The 16,032-nt window shown below is 41.0% G+C and overlaps 2 protein-coding genes across 3 annotated transcripts; one reads left to right on the top strand and one right to left on the bottom strand.

The window, feature by feature from the left end:
• The first annotated feature begins 1,196 nt into the window (after positions 1-1,196).
• Positions 1,197-8,896, top strand: LOC309704563 (heme-binding protein 1-like). 2 transcript variants are annotated; one of them, XM_082529790.1, is made up of 5 exons: positions 1,197-1,630; positions 1,730-1,875; positions 4,706-4,844; positions 6,534-6,714; positions 6,808-8,896. In XM_082529790.1, exons 2-5 carry the CDS (start codon positions 1,798-1,800, stop codon positions 6,980-6,982), a joined length of 573 nt encoding a protein of 190 aa, XP_082385916.1. In that variant the 5' UTR covers positions 1,197-1,630; positions 1,730-1,797; the 3' UTR covers positions 6,983-8,896. The 2 variants fall into 2 exon arrangements, with proteins under 2 accessions (XP_082385916.1, XP_082385915.1); XM_082529789.1 differs by having other exon boundaries at positions 1,198-1,875.
• A 2,570-nt stretch (positions 8,897-11,466) lies between these two features.
• Positions 11,467-15,655, bottom strand: wbp2nl (WBP2 N-terminal like). Its single transcript, XM_082529607.1, has 8 exons — positions 15,486-15,655; positions 14,884-14,992; positions 14,627-14,765; positions 14,359-14,451; positions 13,920-14,120; positions 13,357-13,473; positions 12,807-12,883; positions 11,467-12,711 (listed from the first exon to the last, which is right to left on the bottom strand). Exons 1-8 carry the CDS (start codon positions 15,542-15,544, stop codon positions 12,655-12,657), a joined length of 852 nt encoding a protein of 283 aa, XP_082385733.1. The 5' UTR covers positions 15,545-15,655; the 3' UTR covers positions 11,467-12,654.
• Positions 15,656-16,032: the final 377 nt, after the last annotated feature.

Below are 16,032 nucleotides of genomic sequence, written 5' to 3'. Positions count from 1 at the left end.
TTTGCTAAGACTTATTTTACTCACTGTGTGTTATTTTACAAGTAACATAAATGTGTAGTTTTTTTAGTTTTAATTATTTTTTCTCATATGGGCACTAATGGACACTTCATTAGGTACACTTGTTGAACTGGATGTTAATGCAAGTATCTAATCAGGCTGTCACATGGCAGCATATCAGTGCATGTAGGCATGGTGAAGATGGCTGAGCCCTCATTTCAATAAAAGGTGGTGGGAGTGCATGCAACAGTGCAAAAGTCTTTAGTCACCCTTTATTTTCCTAGGGAAATGGGAGTAGTAATTTATTGAAGCAAGTGCAAACACATAGAAATACAGTATATACAACAGAAATATCTTGTATGACCTTTATTCTTCAAGACAGCATGAACACTCTTGCAGTTTTCTTGTCATTTTTTAAGTAGTTCTCAGAAATAGTTCTCCAGGCTTACTGAATGACAAAGCTGACTTATGCCAAATTACGCAAAAACTAAACTGAAATTTGGCCCTGCAAGGTACTCGATGTTCAAATATTAAAGTCAGTAATATCTATGAGCCAAATGTTTTTTACTGAGGGCATTGACCGAGGCCTAGTATAAGATAATGATATGAACTGTGCATCTTACTAAGCTACTGTTTGGAGTCCCAGAATAAAAACGTGGAGCTGAAAATAAGCAGGTTGACCTTCAAGTTAAATTAGGAGCTCTTTGAAACTGTCAGCAAGAGAATAATGAGTTAAATAGGCCTACACAAGACATCCCATGGACTCTCCCATTAATTTAGGTCCACAAACCGGGCGACATCGGATCTTTGCCCCTCTGTCAAGAGTTCCCTCATACAGTACATCGTTTTTCTGGCTAGTTTTATCCATTCCACTTTTTCATAAATCCTATCCTTCCTGTTTCCCTTACTCTGCAGTCGTGACTAACATTGCCTTCAGTCTGAATTTAAATAGACAAACCCTAAAGCAAAGCTCAAACTCACAGTTGACACACGGAGTAAGACGTGCACTCGTGTGCTGCCCCGAACTAACCCACGCGCACAGCCCAGCAATCAAGGTCCAATGCGTACTGACAAACCAAAGGCTTGTGTCAAAAAATTATACTGCACAGAAAGCCCCCCACAGTTTCAGGCTTCCTGGAACAGACAGAATGAGGGAGACCCTGGCACTGCAGGTCATTCTGCTTTTCCGTGGTGAGAGTTTGAGGAGATGGCGTTAATAATAATGCAGCATCTCACGGTTATGCAATTAAATGCATAATTGTATGTATGCGGGGGCAACCTGGTAGTTCGTGGAGTAATAAGTGGTAGAAAATTGGTGACATGTTGATAAATTGATTCTCCAATTAAATGAAGTTAACGATGGTAAATGAAAACTGGCGGTGATACAAGTGAGCGTCAAGCTTGTACGAGGAAAACCTGTGAGAGAGAGAGAGAAGAGGGCGGGGACAGTCAACTACTCAGAGCGGAGGATGATTTTTTTTTTTTTTAATCATTCCTTGGTTTGGAAAAGGAGGAAGCATCTCCAACTTCTGCCTCCGAAAAAAGAAAGAAAGAAAGAGTCATTTGTGAGTCTGTGCTCGCTGGAGCGTAGTGCGCGCTCTTCGCTGGAGGAGAGGAGCATCTGGATATTGCTGTGAGTTACCTCTTGCAGTTCAAGATTTTTCCAGGAGTTGGGGGACGACATTTAAAAAAAAACTGCCATACTAGAGAGCAAGCTGTTTGCAACAAACAGAAAGGCGAGAGGGAGGAGAAACAGAACTAAAGGAGCGGAGAGAGGAGAGGTGACTTGGCCGAAGCGACATGTTTGGCATGTTTAAGAATTCACTCTTCGGAAACACCGAGGAGACGGAATATAAGCTGCTCAGCAGCGAGACGAAGGTAAGCAGCGTGTGTGCTCAGACAAAGCTTTCTCGTTCTCACATGCTTTGCTCCTGCGATTTCCTTCTTCTGAGTCTTTATCCTTGGCTTTACGCGCGTGTACAGTTACGATTACGCACAGCGATTCTGTCAGATTATAAATGTGCGAGTTTCCCTCCTCTGGTTCCATGAATATTTCACCTTTTACTTAATTCTGTGCAGGTCGTGTTATTAGACTTTCGTTTAAAATTAACACGGTGATTAGCCTGCTGCTGCAGGCCAAACAGCCTGACAGTGACCTATGAGGATGCATGCTGATCCACAGCGTGGGGGGTAAAGTGTAAACCAGCCCCAGGTTCTCCTCCAACCAACAAGGCAGAAATAATTGAAGATGGTGACGCATAATCTTAAAACAAGAACATTCACAGGGGACTAAAATCGGAAAGACTGAGGGTTCATGTTCGGTGTGGCTCACTGTTTCTTTCCAATATGGCACTGTGTGTGTGTGTGTGTGTGTGTGTGTGTGTGTGTGTGTGTGTGTATAAAGACACAGTAACTGTCGCTGGGGTGGAAGAGGATGCTGATCAGACCTGTATGAACTCTGATACGGATTGTAGGTGCTCTGATACACCAGCCATCCCTGCTGAGGAGAGTAACAAAGACTCAGCTCCACCATGCATAATGTGTTTGTTTTTTATGTTTACTGTAACCACACCGTGGAAAAATAACCGCAAACTCACTGATGTGTTAATAACTAAGGCCTCGCGGCTGTTTCAAGGTTATTCTCTTAGGCTCTGTGTGCCCACCGCTATAAATGTGCATGCAGTCATCTACTATTGGTCTTGACGCGCATGTTTTAAAAGTATCTTTGTGTGTTCATCTCCTAAATAGCAGCTAACTTTTGGGAGAAAGACAAAGGCAGGCGGACAAACAGGATTTCCAGCCCAACTGACCAGACAGGCAGGGAATTAAATGACCCAAACGGACACAAGCAGAGTCAGATCTGTTCTGACAGCATACTTTACATCTGTTGTCAGAATCAGAAACTCAAAAACAGACAGTTGAAGCCAGCAGTATGTGCACACATAACAGTTTGTTTGTTTTTTTAGATTGGAAGCACTTCCACTAACATTTAATCTTGAATTACAACCTTATTTTAATGGAGACCTGTCAGAAATACAGGATTCTTGCTAGTGAGTGATCATTTGTATTAACTGTCCAATGTTCAGTGTATCACTACACTTAGAAAACAATCTGGAGGCTCATTAAATCTCTGTACTTGATTGATGTTTAAAAAGCAGGTGCTGAAATCAGAGCTTGTCACATGATCTGTGGAGCACCTGTGTGACTCTGACACCATACACGCTTAATTAATTCTGACACAGAATACAGACAAGCGCACACACACACAGCAGAACATAGAGTATTGTTTCAAAATAAGATGAACTGACGGGCACTTTAGCAGTCAGTGCTGATAATAACTTCAGTGTGCTCGGTTCAGGCGCTGAATAATTATCACTGTATAAGCTGGCATCAGACAGCCGGTAAACACACACATGCACACAAAAAGAGATGCATGACAGACAAATTAATTGCACTACTTAACTGAAGTCAGGCTCTGCTTTCTTTGTGTGTCACCCATATGCAACATTAATGGCGGTCCCACTGACAAGCTATACAGGGCAAAAACCCTGTAATTACTATGCAGGAGCCCGGGTACTCGTCACAAGTTAAAGTTTCACAGTAACTCAGCGTTATCTTGCATGTGTAGAGGAATAAATATGGCTATAGGGTCCTCATAAGGCCACTCCAGAGGATTTCAGGTCCTCTGTGGGTTTTAAATAAGATTATGAGGATGAAAAGGTGTTGGTTACAAAGGTAAAGCAAAAGGAAATGTTTTTTAGCATCTGGGGATTTGATAGTAGACAAAGAATCACTAATTCAATTTGAAAGATGAAGATATTTGCATGATATTTTTAGATTTGAATGTCCCTCCAGGGTAGTGAAAACATGCTCAAGAAGCCCACATAGGACTGAGACTGTGCAGTGGAAACTGTGCCCCGAGCCTGTTTCCATTGTTGCTTTTCTTTGTCGCTGTTATCACGTTGAGATAAACACCTTATCTGCAAAATAAACGACATATTTCACAGAGGCCAGCAGGTTGAAGTCACTGCATATTATTCAAAAGAAGTGGATGACAACGATATAATGCAGTTAAATTTCAGTGCACGAACCTAATCTTACAAATGCAGAAGCATGTGCACAGTGTGACCGTGTCAGTGAGTGAAAAGCTGCTTTTGAAACCTGCATCACTCCATCAAAACCCATCCAAATTCCTGCTCCGCAGCATGGCTGAGTGACCGTGCTCCACATTAACCCCACTTAATCATATTTAATGTAAAACTGTTGCATCATATTAACGCTGTGAAAGAGAGCGCGCAGTGTGTGTGTGTTTTCTTTTTGCATGTGCTCTGTTATGTAAGACTGTGTGTCTCTTCCCCATTATTCTATGTAAGCCGACGGAGCCCTGCAGAGCAGAAGAAGAAATTAAATCAAATCAGTATAAATATGTTTCATCTGTATGTGCCCACTTTGGTCTCACACACACAGACACTGAACTCTCTGTGTGTAAATCTCGCTAGTTCAGGGCTTCTGTCCTTAGAAGCAGATTGTCAGCATCAGTGTGTCAGAGGTGAATCATATCTGGGCTTGACCTCTGCTGCTCCCATCCCCAGGATGAGAACAGTGGTGTTTGCGTGTGTGTGTACAGAACAGGAGGTCTGCATTCGTGCAGCAGTGACTGGCCTGCCGATGCCTTAAGACGTCCTCCAATTTCCTTTTTCTTCCCTAGGATGGAGTCAGCTTTGAGGTGCGACGGTATGATGCTGCTAAGTTTGCTGCTGTTTCCTCTGAGGGGCGAACCTTCGACCAAGTAACAGGAGAGCTAATGAGGAAGCTGCTCATGTATATTGGCGGAAGCAATGAACAAGGTAAACCAAGTGGAGAATAAATCCTTCAAGTGGATCATGTGCCACGTTCGCTGAGAATACCAAATTAAGTTTGAGCCAAGAAGACCTTCAGATACTTTCTTTCAGCTTTGCTGTCACCTTCCAAAACATATTTAGTGCCAATAAATAACAGCCATGAAGCACAAATTCACTGGACTAATCACTGCTGCCAAGTTGTAGTTTTCATAAGCGACAGACCATGATGATTTTTTGTTGAGTTGGTGGTCAATCCTGGAATTTATGAAAGAATAAAAATATTTTAAAAAGCTGCTTTTTTTTCAGTTGTCTAAAAATATGATTAATCATACTTTTTTCTGTTTTAAGATCTCCAGAAGCAAGTTTGAGCCAACTAAATTTTATTTATATAGTATAATTCAGCTCCCCTCAATGGGCCTAACATTGCAAGGTAAAACCCTTACAATGTTAACCTCCTAGGACCTGGCGTCCACATATGTGGACATCACTTTTTGGGTTGTCTAGACCAAAATACTAAATTTTGCTCTACGAGAGCCTGATATCCACTTACGAGGGCATCATATTACGGACGTCCTCATATGTGGATCTCATTTTTCTCAGAAACAAAAATCAAGTAAAAAATAAATCAGGTAATTCTTTGTTTTTACATTGATTAGGTCCCAATCAGCCCAAATAGCAAAGAGAAATTAAAAATGCATGCCATGAAAGAGTTGAAAAAGAGTTGAGAAAACAACAGAAATCAGACACAAGCATTTGGCAACAGTGGGAAGGAAAAACCCTGATTTAACAGGAAGAGAACACCAACAGAACCAGAGTGAGGGAAGGGAAGCAGCTGGGGGTGAGAGGAAAGAGCAGAGATCAAAGGAGGGCTTGAAGAGACAAGAAGTTAATGACATGCAGTAGTGGTGGTAAAAGCATTAGAAGTGAAAAGAAGATCTCAGTGCATCATGGGAAGTTCTCCAGCAGCCTTAGCCTATAGTAGAATAACTCATGGTTCAGGACCACCCGATCCACCTCCAACTATAACCTTTATCAAAAAGGCAGTTGTTTTGGCAGTTACTTTCAAACATTATCAACAGTAACTTTAATTTTAATGATCACTGAGATATTTAAAGAAAAATCCATGAATAGAATTACAAGTAAAATCTAAAAAGTGTGCCAGCTTTGCCTCAAAATATGTTTGTTTTCATTGCTGTTGTTAAATTCTGCAGTTGATTTCAATTCGGGATTCTTTGGATGCATCCAGCAAAAGAAAGTTGGCACTTTGAAGCACCCTAAAGCAATACAAATGAGCATAATGGAATCAACACATGGCTCAAACTTCAGGGCCAAACTTATCTTAAATAAACAGAATATTTTTACATAGAATTTAACTGGGTTGACTTTAGGTGACTCACAGATACAGATGTTCTCTGGTTCCCTGCTGTAGTTAAGGTAAATAGAAGTGCAGTGTGAAATAGGCATTTATTTCACTGTTGGAGGTATGATTTACATGTGCTGCTTTGCAGCGTCTCTGTTATTGCTATCAGTGTTGCATTTGCATAATTTTGTTACATAGTCCACAAAAAAAGTGCACAGTTCCTGCCCTTTAGATTTGGGTAATGCCGCTGCAGGGAGAGAGTTTCTCTGCTGTCTCTTCCATGTTCCTCCTATTTTTTTGAAATTCCCTTTCCGTCTCACACTTTAAATCATAAGGTGAGGCCATGGGTACAGCAGCTCCCATCATAATGACAGTGTACCCGCGAAACGATGGGGTTTTCTCTCGCCGCTTGGTGGTGGCCATCCGCATTCCCACCAGCTACCAGCAAGAACCCCCGACTCCCACCGACAGTGCCATCAGGATTGAAGAGAGGCCCGGCATGACCGTCTACGCTCTGTATGTGTCATTTAAAGTGGTTCTATTACTATTATTACTATTACTATTTGATGTGTATACAGCAAGTGCTTTGAAATCTTTTTCAATTTGCAGGCAGTTTGGAGGCTTCGCAGGGGAGAGCGAGTACAGAGCAGAGGCCCTGCGTTTGACACGTACCCTGGGCGAGACGGCCCCCTTTCAGCGCAAGCAGTACTTCTGCTGTAGCTATGACCCGCTCAGGCCTTACGGACGCAGAAATGAGGTTTGGTTCCTACAGGAGGAGCCATAGACGGTCAGATCTCGTGCTAAATTCTTTATTCATTTTCCTCACTTACAGTCATGTAACCCTAAAACTGAGTTTGGGTGTTTACAAAAAGGGACAACTTGGGATTCAGTGGAGTAGTAATTTTTTCTCATTTCATGACATTTTCTCTAATTTAAAGTCATGAAACTGGCCTAAAGTGACCGAATGCTTCAGAACAACTATTTGGAGTTCTGCAAAGTATGTTCAGCAATTTAATATAAAATAAATTCCATGAGTTCAAACAGCATCCACACTGCTGCTCAGATGTTTGGGGTTGATTTGGATTCATCTAAGGCGCCATGCAAGCAAACAAAAATGTCCTATATGACAATTAATGATTAATGAAATCGTGCATTATTTATGACTTTCAGTGGAACATCTATCTAGACCTATGGTGGTCAGTGTTCTGCAACCATCCATTAGCACATTTTGTTCTTTAAGTGATAATCAGGAAAAACTCGTTTTGTTTCACAGTTCAATTGCAAGTGCTGATTCAAGAATCAACAGCATTTGAGTGCTCGTTTCTTTTTAAAAAAAAAAAAGGTTCTTCAAGCAGGAAACCAACAAAACCAAAGATTGCATAAAAAGGTGTGTGCTACTTCCTTAACAGAACAGAGCAATGTGGTTTTAACTGGAGCAGTAAGAGAAGTGGAAGGCTCTGGTAAACAGCTGAGAAAGAGGCCCGTGGTGCCTGCAGTCTGACAAACAGATGCCTCCAAAGTCCTCAGCTGGACAGTTTCATTAAGTGATTTTTTTTTTTTTTTTTAAACAGATGAATCCAAAACAACTTTATTGATCTTCATCGATTCTCTAATCAAAGAGGAGTTCTGATGATGATGATGGCTGCTGAAAATGGGCCTCTGTGTCTCTACACAGATATTGCATTAAAAATCATTAAGCACATTGAAAATAGACAGAAAACATAAAACCGAAGTGTTTTTCTTTACAAAAACTTCCTAATGATCACCAAACATTTTCTCCAAGATGGGGAGGGTACACTCACTGTCCACTTTATCAGATCTGTTCAACAGATTGCTGGTGCAAATATCTAATCAGCCAATCACATGGGAGCAACCTTAGTAGAATTGTGCATCCCCATTGGCCTCCACCATCATCAGATGTCAATCCAACAGTCTTTGGGATGAGGTAGAACAAAAGATTCACATCATGGATGTCAGGCCAGCAAATCTGCAGCAGCTGTGTGATGCTGTCGTGTCATTATGGACCAAAATCTCAGAGGAACGTTTCCAGCGCCTCGTTTAATCAATTGAGTGCAAAAGGAAATCTAAGCTGGTAGTCGGGCGTAGCAGTGAGTGTAGATCTAAAAGAAATTACTGTTAAATAAATTGGAAAGTTACTGGGATTTTTTTTTATAGGCATAAGACTGGATGATCAAATCTAAATCCAAACAAATCAGTCTCGTCGTTTCCTTTTGGATTTCTGTGTTTGTCCTTGAAGGTATATAAAGTCTCAGTAGCGCTCCCGTCTCCATGAGTACACATGCTCCACACGTTCATGCTAGTTTACAACTTAGCGATGACTACAAAGAAATGTATAGCATTATTTAACGTACATGGTAGTAAAAACCACACATCCTTTTCCTGAGTAAGGAACTGGAAAAAACAGGAGTTGAGCCATAAAGTAGAATTAATGTTCAGTCTCTGTGAGTGAAACCTAGATACATAGCCACTGGTGTCGATCTAAACTCTGTGATTATGCATTGGTCCTGAAAGCATTTGTGTGTAGTAAATATGTTGTTTTATTGCAGTGCATGATAATGCAATCATTACTTATTAAGATATTTAAACTGTGTTATGTGTACAGTGTGATTCTGTGATAAAACTGACCATATTGTTCAGATTTGACAGTGTTTAATAATCTAATAAATATATTATTTAATTAGAGTGTGGATTATTCTTATTGTCCATCATTCCATCATTTGTAAGAGTCAAAGGGTATGTGAACAACTTCCTAAGAAGACCAGCAACGCTGTGTGACTTCATCAGTCTCACATCACTATGTTGCTTGGTGGGCATTTCTTTATGCACAACTGAGGTCCCAACACAGCTTTTCAATAAAGGCTCGCCTTGACTTGGCCACTGCTTTTCTTTTTCAGCCTTTCTGTTGTAGATTTGCTGATGTGCTTGGGATCATCACTCTGTTGAATGACCTGGTTTGGGCCAAGCTTTAGCTGTCGGACAGACGGAGTCACAATTGACTTTAGGATACTTTACAGAGTTGGTGTGTCTGTGAAGGTTCTCAGTCATCCAGGTCATCGTAGTCTAAGGAGCTTGGAAAGCAAAGCGTGTGGACTTCTTTGAGTTGCTTGAAGACGTTTCACCTCTCATCCGAGAAGCTTCTTCAGTTCTAAGGGTCAATGGTGGAGAGTCCCAGATTTAAACCCAGTGGGAGTTTCCCCCCCAAAGAGGGACAAAGGACCTGAAGAAGCTTCTCGGATGAGAGGTGAAACGTCTTCAAGCAACTCAAAGAAGTCCACACGCTTTGCTTTCCAAGCTCCTTAGACTAGAGTTGGTGGTCGACTCAGTGACTGTAAGGTGCCCAGGTCGGTGGCCGTAAAACAAGCCCAAACCATGGCACCTCCACCACCACGTTTGACGGTTGGTATGAAGTGTTTTTGCTAATATGCTGCGTTTGGTTTTTTATCAAACACAAACTTGCTGATTATAAGTTAATCAAATCCAGTTGATTAGCGGCACTATAACTATTAAATGGAAGCAGTAAGGTGTGTTCACACGCAGGTTTTTACATACTGCTTCTGCATTCTGGCTTAACTGTATGTTAAATACAGGGAGTGCAGAATTATTAGGCAAGTTGTATTTTTGAGGAATAATTTTATTATTGAACAACAACCATGTTCTCAATTAACCCAAAAAACTCATTAATATCAAAGCTGAATGTTTTTGGAAGTAGTTTTTAGTTTTAGCTATTTTAGGGGGATATCTGTGTGTGCAGGTGACTATTACTGTGCATAATTATTAGGCAACTTAACAAAAAACAAATATATACCCATTTCAATTATTTATTTTTACCAGTGAAACCAATATAACATCTCCACATTCACAAATATACATTTCTGCCATACAAAAACAAATCGGCGACCAATATAGCCACCTTTCTTTGCAAGGACACTCAAAAGCCTGCCATCCATGGATTCTGTCAGTGTTTTGATCTGTTCACCATCAACATTGCGTGCAGCAGCAACCACAGCCTCCCAGACACTGTTCAGAGAGATGTACTGTTTTCCCTCCTTGTAAATCTCACATTTGATGATGGACCACAGGTTCTCAATGGGGTTCAGATCAGGTGAACAAGGAGGCCATGTCATTAGTTTTTCTTCTTTTATACCCTTTCTTGCCAGCCACGCTGTGGAGTACTTGGACGCGTGTGATGGAGCATTGTTCTGCATGAAAATCATGTTTTTCTTGAAGGATGCAGACTTCTTCCTGTACCACTGCTTGAAGAAGGTGTCTTCCAGAAACTGGCAGTAGGACTGGGAGTTGAGCTTGACTCTATCCTCAACCCGAAAAGGCCCCACAAGCTCATCTTTGATGATACCAGCCCAAACCAGTACTCCACCTCCACCTTGCTGGCGTCTGAGTCAGACTGGAGCTCTCTGCCCTTTACCAATCCAGCCACGGGCCATCCATCTGGCCCATCAAGACTCACTCTCATTTCATCAGTCCATAAAACCTTAGAAAAACCAGTCTTGAGATATTTCTTGGCCCAGTCTTGACGTTTCAGCTTGTGTGTCTTGTTCAGTGGTGGTCGTCTTTCAGCCTTTCTTACCTTGGCCATGTCTCTGAGTATTGCACACCTTGTGCTTTTGGGCACTCCAGTGATGTTGCAGCTCTGAAATATGGCCAAACTGGTGGCAAGTGGCATCTTGGCAGCTGCACGCTTGACTTTTCTCAGTTCATGGGCAGTTATTTTGCGCCTTGGTTTTTCCACACGCTTCTTGCGACCCTGTTGACTATTTTGAATGAAACGCTTGATTGTTCGATGATCACGCTTCAGAAGCTTTGCAATTTTGAGACTGCTGCATCCCTCTGCAAGATATCTCACTATTTTTGACTTTTCTGAGGCTGTCAAGTCCTTCTTTTGACCCATTTTGCCAAAGGAAAGGATGTTGCCTAATAATTATGCACACCTGATATAGGGTGTTGATGTCATTAGACCACACCCCTTCTCATTACAGAGATGCACATCACCTAATATGCTTAATTGGTAGTAGGCTTTCGAGCCTATACAGCTTGGAGTAAGACAACATGCATGAAGAGGATGATGTGGACAAAATACTCATTTGCCTAATAATTCTGCACTCCCTGTAAAAAATGATACTCTGTAAAATTTATTTTTGTTTGTCTGAGGCTCTATTTGATTTAAGATCTATGAAATAAACATGGCATAAATAACTGACAGTTTATAAATGACTGAAGACAAAAATGGGGGAAATTTAATAATTGACATTTATTAGATTTTTGACAAATTCAGCAAAAAGAATAAGAAAAGAGATGTTAATATACAGGCATTTGATTAAATCTACCTAAAAAAAAACAAAAACCTCTAACCACCACAACTATGCGCAAAAAGACCTTCAAACGGGTGCTAAATGATGCACACTGAGCAGAATCAGGGATAACAGTCTGCACTCAGAAGCTTCACCTGCAGGCAAAATACTGGTGAGCCTTAATAAATCAGTGTAACCTGTAACCTCACACTAGGTTAATTACTGAAGGAGAAGAGCTCTGGTTTCAGCTTGGCTCTGCATACAGCAACACAACAGAAGCTCAGAGTACAGCACAAGGTCATTCAGATAACCCCGCAGGTGACCTGTAACGCCGTTATGCAAGGCTGAAATATTGCACATACACAGACTCGTTTCATAAGAAATCTTTCTGAACATTACGCAACTTTTTGATAACCACCCTGTAAAGATACTCAATTAGAACTGGGAGTTTAAGGTCATACCATGAATGAAGTTACTTAGATTGAGTACAGGATCATACTGGTCACCAGTCTGCGTGTCTGTGCGAGCCATAGTATGAGAATCAGTCAGTTATTGTGTCGCTGAACATAAATGAACACAGTTCTGGTTTTTTTTATGTGGAAAATGACTACAAAGCTATAATGGGGAAACACAATGCACTTGCAATCATACATAACTGTTCTTAGTAGAAGCTGATATTATTAATAATTACATGAACTGCAATCAATAAACGGCTACAAAATGTTTTGGTAACAAATCTGTCTTTAAAAATACATTCTCCAAATCCTCCCCCCCCCCCCCCCTTTCCAGCTGGGACACTGCACGAGTCCCTGCGTAGGTGCTGAAGAATCAGACAGAAAAAAATGAATCCCAACTGTTGCTTTACAAGTTGTCCACCATTTAAATGACTTGATGTAATATGGAAAACACTAAAACGTCATTAGCTGTTCCATTTATAGTCCTTCCCAAAAAAATTTAAAAAAACAATCTCTCATTGGGAAATTTTAATTGACATCTTTTTAACCGCTATATTAATTGCATTACCTTATTGCAGTCTACAAAAAGAAAAAAGAAAAACCTCACTTTAGAATTTATTTAGGATACAGAGGATGCGAGAGAGGAGTGTCTTGGAAGTGACGTTGCCCACGTTTCAGTTGTTTTTCTTTTCAGGGAAGTTTGAAGAAGGTGCGTATGGTGGAGGTCGCTCCTGCACGCAAACCCAGAAGATGGTTTAATATGATTAAAATGCCATTAAAGAAGAGGTCACATGTTGCTGAGGTAAAGACATCCAAAGCAGCTTACCATGGGCATGTAGACATTGTGTGGATTGCTGGGATTGTAATATGCGCTGCCTGCTGCTTCAGCCGCCTTGGCGTTACCTGTGCATAAAATGGCAAAAAACAGGGAGATGAAGACTGAGTAATGACCGCAGAACATACTCTAGAACAGTTCCTAACACTGTAATGAGAAAAGATGCACAGAAGAATGCTTTAGTAGTCACATGAAGCGCAACTGAAAACTTCTAAGATCCTCAAACTTAGAAAAATCTATTGGCACAAGGTGATGAAGCACAGACTGATGCACAGAAGGTGACGCTGTTTTTAACCGAAAATCCCCAAAGTTGCTAGAAAAACAACAACATGAGGGCGAGAAGACTGTTTTATTCCTTGACATTTTTATCTGTAGAGAAGGAGACATCAGCACCCCCCTTTTTTCTTTTTTAATGGCGTGCTTTGAAGTGATTCATGTTGAGGCAGACAGATCCGATCTGACAAGTGCAGTGGCACAGAGGAAGAAAAAATAAAAATAAAAATAGGGAGTGAGTGAAAAAAGGAGAGTGAGAGAAACAGACCTGGAGGTGGTTGTGGTGGTGGTGCTGTCCAGTTCTGAGAGGGTGCAGCCCAGTTTTGTGGTGGCCCAGGGTACGGGGGAGGAGGGGCCATGTAGTCAAAACCAGATGGGTACATTCCTGGAACACAGATGGCCAACAGAATTTTTATTATTTTTTTAAAGATGCAGTTTGAAGGTCACAGGGGGTTGCAGCCTGTTTGTACAATTATTTACACAATAAAAAAGATAAAGAAAAAAAACAGGACACTGACAGAGAGAGAGGGACAGCATGATTTGCGCCTCGAGGGTGCACATTTTTAACTTATGTGCAAAGAGACAAAAAAAAAAAAGTGCGCTTACATACAAATGCAAGAAAACAAGGCTACAAACTATAAGCACTTTTATTGATTATGAGGAAGAAAGGAAAAAAGAAAGTGAAAGAAATCTACAAAATAAAATGCAGAACCTGGAGTTACAACTGCGCTGACTATAAGCTAGATTTTAAAAATCACTACTTATGTTGCCGCCGGTCTTCAGTTGAATCAGACGTTTAAAAATAGACCTACAGACAGCGAGACTGTGTACCTGCAGCAGCAGGTGGTGGATAAGAGTAGGGCATGTTCCCAGCAGCAGGGGGAGGCCCCTGGTAGAAGCCATTCTGCTGGGGAGGTGGTGGGTAGGGATAGCCCTGAGGAGCAGGTGGAGGTTGGCCATAGCCATTCATCATACCAGGTGAAGGGTAACCGTAGGCAGCAGCTCCATTCTGCACCGGAGCGCCACGAGAAGCTGGAGCACAGAAAGAATAAAAGTGACTTTCCAAAGACTCCAGAAGACACAGAGTTATCTGTATCGTAATGTCCTTTATTTCTATAAAGCGTTTAATCTTTAAAGTTTTTGTTTTTTTACTGCAACTGTACCATGTTTTTAATATAGTAGGACTGCTACTTTGGTAAAGGGTTTAGCTACCTTAACACGTGTTTCCTGGTTATAAAGAAAAGGTACTGAATTAAAATGGCATACGAACCATTTGTGGCCAGTTTGAAGAGGTGCTGTCCCAACTCTATGGCTCCTCCACTGGGGAATGACATCTTGAAATGTGCCTGACCCTCCCAGCCACCTGATTAAAAAGTCAATTCCCTTTAGAGTAAATACAGAAAGCTGCCTTTTTTAAGCAAAGTAAAGTTCTGAAACTAATACACCACAGTTTTCACTAATATGGGTTCATATGAGATTGTTTTAGAGACAGACAATCAAATGATAGTGACTAAGTGTAAAAGCAAAAGGCTTCCTACCACCGGGCTCAGCAGACACTGTCCCTTTAATGTAGTTGGCTGCAAAGACTGGCTGCTCAATGCTGCAGCCCTTCATCAGGTAATAGGGGAACATGGCTGAACCCAGGCAGTCCTTGGTGTTACTGGATACAAACACCAACTGAGCCGGTGAACAAGAGATGAGGCAAAAAGATGAGTTACATAAGGATACATGAGCACATGAAAAGCAGCCGTAAACATCACAGGAATCTTTTGTTTATTGATAATTTGGGTAGTACCCTGTATGGTGTGAGGTACACCGTGCCCTTCTTGGTCCCCTTCAGCAGATCTGTCTTGCAGGTGACATCACTGAATGACAGCTCCACATTCTTGCACTCCCTTAAAACACTGGATAAAGATGAGGCAAATGAAAATTAGGTCACTGCTTACAGTAACTATAAAGGAGCTAAAAAGTACGCTAACATGTAGAAATTGTATTTCGCAGCAGCTAGAAAAAAAATTGCTTTACGAAACATGCAATGGGAAGACATTTGTGTTTTACAAGATTTCAACATCCTGACAAAAAATGCTGCCAAAACTTCCTGTTTGGATAGTCCGCTAACGCATCTTGCTTAAACCACATTATGCGACGATTTTAAAGTAAGGCCATTAAATGTCTCGCCGTTAAAAGAGCACACAAAATACACAACGCCCTGAAATATACAGTAAACAATAAAACAGCTAATGCTAACATTACCTAGGCCAGCTAGCTGGAGGCTAGCAGTTGGATAGCATTGAGTTGACTACGCATTGGAAAGTAAAAGGTAAACAAGCCGAAAACAGAGGCGACAGTTGGCTAGTTAATACAATTAAACACCCTGACACTAGGTAATACCCTCACCTCTCTCCGTTGTTTATCAACACGTTGCCGTTATGCGTATGATTTCGATTCAAAGCCATGTTTACGAGCCGTCCTACGCTCTCCTGTTGCCTATGCTTAATGCTAAAGCCAGTCTATCAGCCTGACGGGAATCACCCAGAAACGTCACGAGCCTTACGTCACCACGCCGTCTGACAACTCGTGACCTGCCGTGGGACTGTAAACAATATCCACACGATCAAACAGAAGAAGTGTCTCACACGATCCCAGTAAAAGTTAGAAATATTCAGAATGGTTTCTGAATAAAAGTGTGTTTACGCTGGATTGTTATTCCCAACGTATTTTCCCCGCCACCCATCCGTTTTGGATAGGTGTAACATTTTTTTTCTAATAATGTAAATTATAAATAATCAAATAAATTTGACGATGAAATCCAAGTTATCACAGTCTTTTTCCGTCAAGTTTTAATATATTTTATCTTATTTTATTTATTAATTCCTTTACTAAGAAATTCCTTTATTTATTTATTTAATTATTTATTTTCTTACTTAGTTTCAGTTAATTTCCA

This window comes from Aulonocara stuartgranti (genome assembly GCF_965226115.1).
Source record: "Aulonocara stuartgranti genome assembly, chromosome: 4".
Lineage (NCBI taxonomy): Eukaryota > Metazoa > Chordata > Actinopteri > Cichliformes > Cichlidae > Aulonocara > Aulonocara stuartgranti.
Note: the sequence above shows the minus strand (reverse complement) of the source record. Positions and strands in the feature narration are given on the sequence as shown.

What these genes read in the sequence shown, in the direction of transcription:
- wbp2nl (XM_082529607.1), bottom strand. Translation starts at nt 15,544, where the DNA reads ATGGCTTTGAATCGAAATCATACGCATAACGGCAACGTGTTGATAAAC. An exon ending in TGTACCTCACACCATACAGG is followed by an intron (nt 14,766 to 14,883) that starts GTACTACCCAAA and finishes TCACCGGCTCAG; the next exon opens with TTGGTGTTTGTATCCAGTAA. An exon ending in ACCACCACAACCACCTCCAG is followed by an intron (nt 12,884 to 13,356) that starts GTCTGTTTCTCT and finishes TTTTATGCACAG; the next exon opens with GTAACGCCAAGGCGGCTGAA.
- LOC309704563 (XM_082529790.1), top strand. Translation starts at nt 1,798, where the DNA reads ATGTTTGGCATGTTTAAGAATTCACTCTTCGGAAACACCGAGGAGACG. An exon ending in TGGCGGAAGCAATGAACAAG is followed by an intron (nt 4,845 to 6,533) that starts GTAAACCAAGTG and finishes TTAAATCATAAG; the next exon opens with GTGAGGCCATGGGTACAGCA. An exon ending in GGCATGACCGTCTACGCTCT is followed by an intron (nt 6,715 to 6,807) that starts GTATGTGTCATT and finishes TTCAATTTGCAG; the next exon opens with GCAGTTTGGAGGCTTCGCAG.